Here is a 12,956-nt window from a genome sequence, read left to right as displayed (position 1 = left end):
TCGGGGCGGCGTGTCATGGCGGCGGCTCTGAGCGGGATGTTTACAAACCAGCCGCCGGGACCGCCTCCCCCTCCGCTCCCCCCTGGCGGCCCCGGACAGGCCGGCCTCCTCCCGGCCGCCGCGGGGCCGCGCAACCCCAACAGCACGCTGGTGGACGAGCTCGAAGCTTCCTTTGAGGTTAGGGGGGAGACTCAGGGCCTGGAGGGAGGGTGGGGGCTGGGGGCGCTCTGGGTTGGGGGGGCTCAGGGTGGGAGAGGAAGGGGGAGGTTCAGGGCCTGGAGGGGGTGGGAGAGGCGATGGGGCTGGGGGAGGTTCGGGGCCTGGAGGGGGTGGGAGAGGCGATGGGGCTGGGGGAGGTTCGGGGCCTGGAGGGGGTGGGAGAGGCGATGGGGCTGGGGGAGGTTCGGGGCCTGGAGGGGGTGGGAGAGGCGATGGGGCTGGGGGAGGTTCATGGCCTGGAGGGGGTGGGAGAGGCGATGGGGCTGGGGGAGGTTCGGGGCCTGGAGGGGGTGGGAGAGGCGATGGGGCTGGGGGAGGTTCGGGGCCTGGAGGGGGTGGGAGAGGCGATGGGGCTGGGGGAGGTTCGGGGCCTGGAGGGGGTGGGAGAGGCGATGGGGCTGGGGGAGGTTCGGGGCCTGGAGGGGGTGGGAGAGGCGATGGGGCTGGGGGAGGTTCGGGGCCTGGAGGGGGTGGGAGAGGCGATGGGGCTGGGGGAGGTTCGGGGCCTGGAGGGGGTGGGAGAGGCGATGGGGCTGGGGGAGGTTCGGGGCCTGGAGGGGGTGGGAGAGGCGATGGGGCTGGGGGAGGTTCATGGCCTGGAGGGGGTGGGAGAGGCGATGGGGCTGGGGGAGGTTCGGGGCCTGGAGGGGGTGGGAGAGGCGATGGGGCTGGGGGAGGTTCGGGGCCTGGAGGGGGTGGGAGAGGCGATGGGGCTGGGGGAGGTTCGGGGCCTGGAGGGGGTGGGAGAGGCGATGGGGCTGGGGGAGGTTCGGGGCCTGGAGGGGGTGGGAGAGGCGATGGGGCTGGGGGAGGTTCGGGGCCTGGAGGGGGTGGGAGAGGCGATGGGGCTGGGGGAGGTTCGGGGCCTGGAGGGGGTGGGAGAGGCGATGGGGCTGGGGGAGGTTCATGGCCTGGAGGGGGTGGGAGAGGCGATGGGGCTGGGGGAGGTTCGGGGCCTGGAGGGGGTGGGAGAGGCGATGGGGCTGGGGGAGGTTCGGGGCCTGGAGGGGGTGGGAGAGGCGATGGGGCTGGGGGAGGTTCGGGGCCTGGAGGGGGTGGGAGAGGCGATGGGGCTGGGGGAGGTTCGGGGCCTGGAGGGGGTGGGAGAGGCGATGGGGCTGGGGGAGGTTCGGGGCCTGGAGGGGGTGGGAGAGGCGATGGGGCTGGGGGAGGTTCGGGGCCTGGAGGGGGTGGGAGAGGCGATGGGGCTGGGGGAGGTTCATGGCCTGGAGGGGGTGGGAGAGGCGATGGGGCTGGGGGAGGTTCGGGGCCTGGAGGGGGTGGGAGAGGCGATGGGGCTGGGGGAGGTTCGGGGCCTGGAGCGGGTGGGAGAGGCGATGGGGCTGGGGGAGGTTCGGGGCCTGGAGCGGGTGGGAGAGGCGATGGGGCTGGGGGAGGTTCGGGGCCTGGAGGGGGTGGGAGAGGCGATGGGGGTGGGGGAGGTTCGGGGCCTGGAGGGGGTGGGAGAGGCGATGGGGCTGGGGGAGGTTCGGGGCCTGGAGGGGGTGGGAATGAACCTGCATGAAGCAGTGTGCGCTGACTTTCTGCCTCCCTGGTCCACTCTTGCCATTCGCAAGGGCTGTTGAGTGGCGGCTGTCTGTCTGTCCTTTGCATGATATGTGCATAAGGTGCCTGGTTTCTCCTTTAAAACAAGTATCTCTATCTTCCCAATCTTCTAGGCTTGCTTTGCTTCACTTGTGAGTCAGGATTATGTGAATGGCACAGATCAGGAAGAAATTAGAACTGGTAAGAGCCTGCCAGTATTTTGATCTGGCTGTAACAGGGTTGACATATTGGGTTCGTTAAAAAGATACTGTTAAGTTATCTGTACTAATTTTTAAAGTACAAACCTTTTAATTTACTACACATAATCTCAGGAACCTGTGCATTTATAGGGCCTACCTACACTAGGGAATCTATAAAAAAATTTTTTGCCGCTGTTAATATCTTTTGAGCTTCACTGATCTATGCTAATTTGGAAGCAGTAGTGGAGAGAGGCCAGTGTCTGCCACCACTGTTCTAAATACTATGCCATCTAACTCTATTAAGATCGGTCTTTTTAAAGGTACTTAGGCACTCATGTGCCCAGTAGGATTTTCAAAAACACGTAACTCTCAGAATGAGGCACCTAGGCACTTATGAAAATCTGCCCAACGTGCTTAACATGGTATCAGCAACCGAAGTGTTGTCTATAGTAGAGATCCAAATGTGGCTAACCCCAATGGAGCTGAACCAGTGTTAACAATTATAAGAATTTTTGAAAAATGTCCCTAATATAACCATGGCCTTGTGGAATTTTTCACGAGTATTATAGGTAGCTGGCAATGGGAGAGAGAATCCCACTGAAGCATTTGGTTTGTAAAACGGAAAAGCAGCATGAATTACAGTGACTGAGCAAAAAGATAAAGGAGGAAAGGAGAACTTGGGTTCTGCCTACCTTGACAGTATCTCTTTTAAAAAAAAAAACCTTTCTTTTGCTCTCAAAGGTATGTGACTGGGAGAAATATAATGGATTGCTGTTCTGCTCGTGCAATGGCAGCATTAGCAGCCAACATCTAATTCTGGAATCCCTGTTGTTTATAGTAGCTTATGAAGTAGAAAAAGGCCTGGGTCAAATTTTCAGAAGTCTTACTGAAAATCAAAGGGGTTTAAGAATTGAAGTCCCATTTTCGAAAGTGACTTACGAGCTTTTGAAAACTCTAGCTCCTTGTTCTCTTTTCAGATATCGGGTTATACTTATGGACTAAGTTCTCTCTAAGCTGCGCGGCTGAACAGCAGCCTATTAAGTGCCATGTAGGTGCTCAGGGCTGCGGCAGGGAGAGATGCCTCCTCCAGCTCCGGACCTGCCACGGGGGAGAGGCACCTTCCCCAGCCCCGCCCCGGACCTGCCGCGGCTGGGGAAGAGGCACCTATCCCGCGACCCCAGAGCTGCCGCGGCAGGGAGAGATGCTCTCCCCCCCCCAGCCCAGGTGCTGCTGCGGGGAGAGAGAGCTGGGGGGGAAGTCCTCTCTCCCCGCTGTAGCCCTGGGGCAGTCTGCACCCCAAACCCCTTATCCCCGGCCCCACCCCAGAGCCCGCACCCCCCCCACACACCCCAACCCTCTGCCCTGGCACCACCCCAGAGCCCGCACCCCCAGCCGGAGCCCTCTACCCCCTGCACACTCTGAACCCCTTGACCCCACCCCGCCACATGAATTTTGTTATGTGCACCAATATGGAGGTGATGTGTCACATCTGTGCAACATGACACCTCCATATTGGTGCACATAACAAAATTCATTACGCCTGTGAGTGGGAAAAATTAGAGGGAACGCTGCTTTTGGACTATGCTGGAATGAAGAAACTCTTGCACAGGATAACTAAATACATTTTATCAGAGTCATTAATAAATATGCACAGGAATACACTGAAATGTTACTTAATGTATTTGCATTCAAGACTCACAGAAGTGACTGTGTGTTTATTTGTATACTTGGTTTTTGAAGCCCTTTGTCATTAGAGAAATGTTAATTAACCTTTTGTGGTGAAACTGGAAGTGACCATATTCTTTTCCACATCTTACAGAATCTTGATTTTAACATGGTTACTACTCTAAAAGAGGCATGCCATTTAGAACTTGCAGAAGTAAAGGTCTCTGGGGGGATAGTCTATAGATATGTTTAGTCAATTTACTTTCCATTATTTAGGGACTTCAGATTTTATAAATACAGGCCACTAAAAATACAGACGTTTACAATCAAGTTTTTGGATTTACTTTCTCAAATGTCTTTGGAAAAAGCTGTAGATTAGTTTTTAAATATTGAACACCCGGCTACGTAGACTAAGAGGCTAATGTACATTAACTGATTTCCTTCTATGGATGTTGTTAAACTAATCTGGTCTTTGATTTCTTTATCTTTCAAATCTTGTTATATTTCTATATTTTAGGTGTTGATCAATGTATCCAGAAATTTCTGGATGTTGCGAGACAAACTGAATGTTTTTTCCTACAAAAAAGATTACATCTGTCTGTCCAGAAACCAGAGCTGGTTATTAAAGAGGTAGGAGATTATCATCTTTTTATCTACTTACTTTACCTGTGACAACTTTAATTTGTTTCTTTTAAGACTAAGGATGTGTTTCTTTTGTTCCATGATAGTACAGAGAATCTGAAACAAGTAGCATATTTGATCAAGAAATGTAGTTTTTGTTCAGTGGAACATTTCTCTTCTTTCTCCATCTGCAAGCACAGTGGATTTTTAAAATTATTCCCATTTATGCTAGTTTTCCTAACTGTCCTACCATTATTATTTATATAACTACATAAATATGTGTAGCGCTTTACTACAAGTGTGAGGTGCAAACAAGCGGGTCTCTTTCCTGAAGATCCTAGAATCTAAAGGTACAAATAGGTGCAATGCAGTATAGAACAAACAATGGTTGAGTTTAATTAGCTTATTGCCCTGTCACTATAAGTTTGTAGAGCTCACCTGGATCACTCTCAGTAGCTCTTTACAGCACATAAGAAAATCTGGATATAGATATGCCCCTTTGAGGAAACAGACCAGTTAGTCAAAGTTGGATGTGCAGAGGGCAAACTTCTTTCTGAATTACATGAGGGGTATTGAAACAGAGACCTGGTACACTCAACTAGAATGTATATCATAGAAGGGAGTAGCCAAATTATTCTATTTCCAGTTCAGCCACTTCTCATAGTAAGATGTTTTCACTCTGAGAATTGTCCATTGTTTCATAGGAACTGTAATAGTTAAAATTAGTTTACAATGTAGTCTTTTTACAGTGAAAATAAGTCATTTACTAATTCAAGATGTCTATCAACTGCAGGATGTTTCAGAATTGAAAAATGAATTGCAGAGGAAAGAAGCACTAATTCAGAAGCATTTGGGTAAACTGCGTCACTGGCAGCAGGTTCTAGAAGATATGAATGTACAACACAAAAAACCTGCAGAAATGCCTCAAGGACCATTAGCTTATCTAGAACAGGCTTCTGCAAATATTCCTGCACCCATGAAGCAAACATGATTAAGAAAGATGTTTGAATTTAGATCTTTGAGTAGTATTTTAACTTAAAGTGAAATGTAATATTGATCTTTCTACCTTGTATAATAATATGTGATGTAATTTGTAATATAAAAATAGTGTTTTATACTACGACAGTGGGACACAACTAAGCATAAAATAAATGGGGAAGAATCTGTAGTTTTTTAACTTTTATCGAAGTATGGATTGTTTTTACATTCAAACTGAACAAATGCTCATGTATGTCTTGTATTGTAGTCAGAATACACTTGCACAGAATATGCTAAAAACCCCTCCTATTACTTGGGAAACTGACAGAGCAGTCCTAATGTAGCTAAAGTCCAGTTAAGGCACTGTTGATATAGAAGTACTTGCAGAGTTTATTTGTTCATCTCAAGTGAAGCTTATATACTGTTTTCATTGTGAGTGTTTCCTATGATTCTGGAGAAATAGTGCAGACTTCTTATTGCTGAGACTGATTGGTCAAATAAATCAAAGCAAGGATTTTCTGTTGAGCACTACTGCTATCTATGGCATAGGCACTTGCCTTCGCTTGGGTGGGGAATGTATTTTAAATGTGTTTTAAAAATACGTCTCTTTTCCTAGTGTAGACATGGCCAGAAGGAGCTGATGGGATGTTGGTGCTAATGGGAAAATGCTCTGGCATCTGATGCTTTTAAAAACTTGTAGAAGAGCTTCCTGTTGGAAAGGGATGGAGATGTGGTTAATATTTCCCAGTCATCCTCCTCCTAAGCATAATGCCTGGCATTTTCTACCCTTCCCACGGCCTGTTTCTACAAATGTATGGTGCCTTCTTTTTCTCCTGAAACTATACCCACTCAGTTTAAAGGTTTGGCACCTTGGGAGAATGTTGTTGGCTTTCCTCATCAAAGCAGATTTAGCTGAAGTAGCTAGAAATTGAGTGTTCTCAGTTTCAGGCTGCTGCAGCTGACATGAAAAGCCAGTGGAGAAGTACTGCCTGATTGTATACTATTGGTTAATTAGCTGAGACATTGTAAGTGAGGGAACCAGACAGCTTGTCTGCTCTGTGCTTGCCATTATGCTCTCAGAGCATTGTTGCAGGAGAGAATGTATACTCAAACTTCCTTTAGAGAGTAGGTTTAAATTAACTTCACTCTGCCATAAGTGGGGAGAAGCTGCAACACAGGAGAAACAACTCCAACTTCTGGAGCTAAATGTTCTCTCAAAGCCTCTCTTCGAACCACTGACTTAAGGAAGCCATCAGCTTTACTTGGACAGTACTTGAAGTTTCCCATTTTCCTGTAGGGACTGCTACCTATTTTCACAAAAGGAATGGACAGGCTGCCATAAAGTAAGTCAGTAACAAACTCCCATTGATTGCTGCAAGTACAGGACTGAGTTACAGGATGGTTGCTTTTTAAATTAACTCAATCTAGTCTGTCTAGGCATGTACATCACACTTAACGACTATGTCCATTTTTGTCTGTCCCTGTGAAATGAGAGGGGGAACTCCCTGAGTGGAAACAGGCTTTCATCTACCTGAAAATGACTGAATGATAAGAATCTAAGTAAATAATGTCTGTCCTTTGTGGGATGTTTGAGTGGTTTTACTGCTATTTGTCATAAGGCTTCTAGTTGTTCATTGGACTCAGATTTTGAAAATATTTTTTTCACCTTAAAAAGCTCATTTTGCTCTTACATCTCTCACTACATGCACTACTGCTCCAATTTATTAACTAGTAACTTTCATTGCTGATCATTTTAGCAGAATCATCCTAAAATATTGATTCTTCAGTCCCAAACCCTCCCCCCAGTTCCCACCTACTCAACTACCAGATATGTTGCTCTACTCATAATACTAGTAGCTGTATTGTAAGTACAAAAAATAGTTGGCTTATTAAACCCCAAAAATATAGCCTTACAGGATTGGGCAGCAGCATATGCTGCCAAGACTATCGCTTTAGGAGAGACCTCTGCTGTCGGTTTTTAAATGAGCAAGCTTTTGCCACATGATCTGGTATTGCAATCATTTTTGTCAGAGGTGGTCAATCTACTCTTGGATGCTGTACCAAATGTCTCCCTTACTAGACAGAAAAAGCTTTTTGCACTGTTTATAGATTTTCTAAAGGGTTTCTTGTGGAAAACTAAGCCGCCTAGATATTACACGGATGTTCGGGAGAGGGACTGGAGTTACAGACTTTCCATGTGGTAGCTGTCTAAAATTCACTCAATGTTTCTGGCAGATTTGTTGGCTACTGTTGCTCTCCCACTCTGCCATGTTGACAGGCCTAGTCTACATTTTCCTTTAGAAAATCCTGAAGTTCGGCAGTTTCCCCCTCAGTAAAATTGGGATAATGCTGATCACCTTTGTAAAGCGCTTTGAGCTCTACTGAAGGAAAGCGCCATATGAGCTATATATTAACTTTAACAGAATGTTATCTTATGAAAAACGGTTGCTATGGCTTCTGAATATTGGATATCCAGAAATTTAAAATATTTGGTGATATTGGCACCACAAATTACACACTTAACTAGGAAGGGAAATACTTATAAAACTGGAGAGCAATAGTCACTCTTTAAATCAAGAATAGAGAGCACCTTGGGATTATCTATCTGCAAAGGCAACCTTGTAAAAATGGGACCACTGTACCAGGAGGAAAATAATTGTAGGATCTCGTATGTATACTGCTAATTTGATTAAACTAATTGAAGTACAACTTGGCCTGATTTATGATGTTATAAAGAAGGATTTTGAAGGTGAGAAGTTTCAAATACATTGATTAACAGACCTCAGCAAATCTTAAAGGAAGTTATGTATAAAGTGTACGATGTGAGGGTGCAAAAGTCTTCTACTTAATTGAAGCCAGATGGTACATGCTATGAGGTGAAAAAATGTAGAAATTTTAAAAATCTTTCCAGACAGAGCAGTAGACTGTCTGTTTCCAGCAAAAGTTGATGTAGAATCCTAACAAGTCATAGCTTTGAGTATATTAAAGCAGTCAGGTGATTGGTGGCTAGAGTGTGAGTAACTCATAGTGGAGACTGCAGTAGGGTTAGAGCAGGGTGGGCAAACTTTTTGGCTCAAGGGCCACATCTGGGAATAGAAATTGTATGGTGGGGCATGAATGCTCATGAAATTGGTGTTGGGTTGCAGGAGGGGGTGAGGGCTCTGGTTGGGGGTGTGGGCTCCAGGGTGGAGCCAAAAATGAGTTTGAGGGGTGGGGTGGGGTGCAGGATCCGACTGAGGATGCAGCCTCTGGGGGGAGGCAGGGGGGAGGGATTTGGGGTGCAGGAGGGTGCTCTGGGCTGGGATTGAGGGGTTTGGAGGGCAGGAGGAGGATCAGGGCTGAGGTAACGGTTTGGGGCGCAGGGAGAGGCTCAGGAGTGCAGGCTCTGGGCAGTGCTTACCTCAAGCAGCTCCCAGGATCAGCAGCATGTCCCTTCTCCAGCTCCTAGGCAGAAGCACAGTAAGGCAGCTTTGTGTGCTGTCCCATCCACAGGCACAGTTCCTGCAGCTCCCATTAGCTGCGGTTCTTGAGGTGGGGGCAGCGTGCAGAGCGGAGCCCCCAGCTGCCCCTATGTGTCGGAGCCATAGGGGGGCTATGCTGCTGCTTCTGGGAGCTGTGTGGAGCAGCCCCTGCCCCTGCTCCCCGGCTAGAGTGCCGGAGCAGGGCAAGCCCCAGACCCCGCTCCCCAGCGGGAGCTCGAGAGCCAGATTAAAATGGGTGATGGTCCTAAAATGCCCATGGGCTGTAGTTTGCCCACCCCTGGGTTAGAGTATTAATGTAAGCAGTTCAACAATTAACTTGCATGTTACAGAAATAGAAATTGTTTTTCTCATGGCTTTTCAAAATTGGGTATTTCTGCTTTGCGATGGCTGGAATGAATATATGAGCATGGAGAGACAAGGTGGGTGAGGTAATGTCTTTTATTGGACCAACTGGTGAAAGAGACAAGCTTTCAAGCTTACACAGTGGTTTTCTTTAGGTCCAGTAGAAAAAGATTACCTAACACACACACACACCCCTCCCCAAGTCTGTCAAATATCTGGGGATTGCTTCTGTTGCCTGTGGCCAGTGGAGTTGGGGAGCTGACCCATGGCAGGCAGAGACAAGGCTTGCTCACACTAAGGGCAGTTGGTAGCAAGGTGCCTCACTGCCCTGGGTACCCAGCATAGCATGAACGTAGAATATTCACAATTATCTGGGGGTTATAGTTGATCACAAGCTAAATATGAGTCAACAGTGTAACGCTGTTGCAAAAAATCAAATATAATTCTGGGATGTATTAGCAGGAGTATTGTAAGCAAGACACGAGAAGTAATTCTTCCACTCTACTCTGCGCTGATTAGGCCTCAACTGGAGTATTGTGTCCAGTTTGGGGCACCATATTTCAGATGTAGACAAATTGGAGAAAGTCCAGAAAGTTCAGAGAAGAGCAACAAAAATGATTAAAGGTCTAGAAAACATGACCTATGGGGGAAGATTGAAAAAACTGGGTTTGTTTAGTCTGGAGAAGAGAAGACTGAGAGGGGACATGATGACAGTTTTCAAGTACATAAAAGGTTGTTACAAGGAGGAGGGAGGAAAAATTGTTCTCCTTAACCTCTGAGGATAGGACAAGAAACAATGGCCTTAAATTGCAGGAAGGGTGGTTTAGGTTGAACATGAGGAAAAACTTCCTGTCAGAGTGGTTAAGCACTGAAATAAATTGCCTAGGGAGGTTGTGGAATCTCCATCATTGGGGATTTTTAAGAGCAGGTTGGACAAACACCTGTCAGGAATGGTCTAGATAATACTTAGTCCTGCCTTGAGTGCAGGGGACTGGACTAGATGACCTCTTGAGGTCCCTTCCAGTTCTATGATTAGTGCAGATTTGCATTCTGCACAGATTTACATTTCTACACTTCCATTTTAGTGAGTGGTATGTGTTTTGTTTGTTTATTAAGTGCTCTGGTGCTGATTTGGTAATGTTGGACACCTAAATTCTCCATATATTCAGAGTAAGTACTAGCTCTCTCACAAATCTTTCCAGCAATCTGCCATTCTTCTGTTTTGGAGGAATCCTCTCTAATCATGAGAGAGTTCAGTCCCTGGCTTATTCAGTCCTTAAACTCTCTGCCAACACAGTTGTCAGTTAATGTCATTAGTGGTGGTGATTTTTGTGTGATGGACAACTTCACACTAGGACCTGGACTAAGATCATCAACTCATTTCACATAGGCCACCCGGTCTTCATACTAAGGTAATAAATTTCCATCACCATTAACCTGGGATTGATTCAAATTTACAACCTACAGATGAAAGTCCCTTTATTCCACATCCAATCCCATAAAACATGTAATGTCATTCACACTAATCTAGCCTACCTTTTACCTTTCCTAATGACCATGTTTAAACTACATCCCTTGAAAGGGTAAATTGCTCTGGTTTCTAATATACTTCACTTTTTTCATTATTATATCATTGTGGTATCAGGCTACTGCATTTTGTATTGCCATCCTAAATCATATAATTTATGCCCCCTTGTATATTCTCTCATTGTTCTCTCTTGCTACAGAGGCCAGGGCAGGAGGCAGTGGCTTCAAACTGCAGCATAGAAGTTTTAGATTAAATCTCAGGAAAAACTTCCTAACTGTAAGAACAGTAGGACAAAAAGAACAGACTGCCTAGGGAGGTTGTGGACGTTCATTCGCTGGAGAATTTCAAAAAGAGGCTGGATATTCAACTGTCCTGGATGGTTTAGACACAACAAATTCTGCATCCTGGCAGGGGGGTTAGAAATTAATAAATGGATAGCTGAGAACAACATCTTGCATATTATCCATAAACAAGCAAAATTTATCTAATTGTTCATTATGAACAATTAATGTTGCTTTACTTAGATCAGAACCACACCTATTAAGTCCTTCATAGTTCAGTCATAGGACAATAGAATCTATATGAAACATATCATCATGAAAAATGGTATAATTTGAGTTATCACTGTCAGAGACAGATACTTCTCAGTCTTGTTTCCTGCACACCATTTTCTTAACTTGATTCTTATTAGTGTTGTTATAGTCAAGCCTAGGAACCCTAGTCATGGACCCGGACCCTACGGTACTAGCTGCTGTACAAACACAGAACAGAGTAAATAGCCCTTCTGTAATTTCCTCCTTTTGTTACCAAATATTCTGTCCTGAAACTAAATTGTCTTGAGTCCCTTTTGGAACCAAACTACTTGTTTCCAAAGAACAATAGGCTAACAGAGCACAAGTCCTGGAGGCTGGCTGGTGTTTCAGTAGTAGGCTCTCAGATGTGGAACTCCTTGCTGTCCAAGATCAGGGTGAGACACAGCTATGCCAGCTTCAGGGAGGTGATTTACTGTAAAATGCATGTTTCTTTATGCAGATCTTCCCTCAGAATGATGAGCAACTGGAATCAAGAATGACCCACTTAAGAAAGCAGTGTAAGATGTGGATGATTTGATCCTCCTAGTGGATTGATGTACCTGGTGCTTAGATACCAGAGGTAGACATATTGAAGATATACATGGATGGAATATACTGAATACCCATCTTTCATAAACTTGAAACTTCATGAATTGTACACAGTCTGGTTCAAAATTCTGCATAATGAATTAAAGTGTAAAACATTTGATCTGTAAGCAAATATTTTATTAATATTCGTAATTGAATTTTATCCTGAATTTCCCAGACTGATCCTTAAATATGTTTAATGAGAACAACATGAATAGTATCTTGTAATGAGCTGTCTATACAACTTCAAAAAGGATACTTCCCAATTCTAATTATATTAATAATTCTAAAGCATCCTGCAGACATTGTCTGTCAGTACACTATACAAGAAATTTAAAACAACTACCAGATTAAACAAACACCCTCTAAAAGTAATTCCCTTCAATTTATTTTATTTGAATATTAAACAGCAAAAAAAAGGGAAAGAAAGCATGGGATGTAATAAATATGAAATCACATATGATTTATTCTAAAACATGCACAAAATAAAGTTAAGGTGTTTTCTTAAAAGAGAGCCAGACAGGAGTCACTGGGGAACAAATTCAGCACTCTGCCTGCATAAGTGTGAAACGGTTCCTATCTTGATATGAAGGACTCTTCCTGTGCAACATCTGGCTATTGATATGACAACATACCCATATTTTTTCACCTAACCTGCCTTTGTTTTTACAATAATAATCATACATATTTCTAAGGCACCCACCCTCTAATCCCATAGTACCTAGATGCCAAGAACACTTAGATTTCTAGTCAGCTGTGTGCAGCTCAATTTTTTTTTCCAGTCAGTACCTTGATTAAACATTTCACATGAGTGTGAGAAATTATCTGAGGTCATCTTTCTGGGTACTCTGGAAATAATTGGTTTTAGAATGAAAAATACTTAGTAAACCATTCCTGACGCAGAGGGTCTTGTTTCTGATCATCTTTGGTTATGGGTGCTTCATTGCCTTGTGTCCTGTGCAAAGAGACAAATACTACCATTACTTGAGTGTTTATTAAAACTCAGAAATCTTTTTTTGGGGGAAGAACTACGTTGTTGCTCAAATTCTTCTGGAAATAACCAAAAATACTTGAACTACTAGACACCATGGAATGGATGGAGCTAGGCCCATGTGAGCTGGAAGAGGCCAGATGCAAGCCTCACCAGTATCACTTGTGCCATGTTGAATTTCAATTGCAAGCTCTTCCAGGCAGAGACAATGGTCCAGATCCTGCA

The 12,956-nt window shown here is 45.3% G+C and overlaps 2 protein-coding genes across 2 annotated transcripts in view; one reads left to right on the top strand and one right to left on the bottom strand.

Moving 5' to 3' along the window:
* The first annotated feature begins 15 nt into the window (after positions 1-15).
* MED28 (mediator complex subunit 28) lies at positions 16-7,935 on the top strand. The gene is made up of 4 exons (XM_065405066.1): positions 16-177; positions 1,899-1,965; positions 4,147-4,259; positions 5,044-7,935. Exons 1-4 carry the CDS (start codon positions 16-18, stop codon positions 5,239-5,241), a joined length of 540 nt encoding a protein of 179 aa, XP_065261138.1. The 3' UTR covers positions 5,242-7,935.
* A 4,669-nt stretch (positions 7,936-12,604) lies between these two features.
* FAM184B (family with sequence similarity 184 member B) overlaps positions 12,605-12,956 on the bottom strand; it is a 96,372-nt gene continuing 96,020 nt past the window's right edge. Inside the window, exon 18 of the mRNA XM_065404617.1 lies at positions 12,605-12,695. Within this exon, the coding sequence (XP_065260689.1) occupies positions 12,605-12,695 (91 nt within the window). The remainder of the gene's footprint in view (positions 12,696-12,956) is intronic.

The sequence above is a fragment of the Emys orbicularis genome, chromosome 5 (genome assembly GCF_028017835.1).
Source record: "Emys orbicularis isolate rEmyOrb1 chromosome 5, rEmyOrb1.hap1, whole genome shotgun sequence".
NCBI lineage: Eukaryota > Metazoa > Chordata > Testudines > Emydidae > Emys > Emys orbicularis.
The sequence above is the reverse complement of the archived record's forward strand: the minus strand, read 5'-3'. Positions and strand labels throughout refer to the sequence as shown.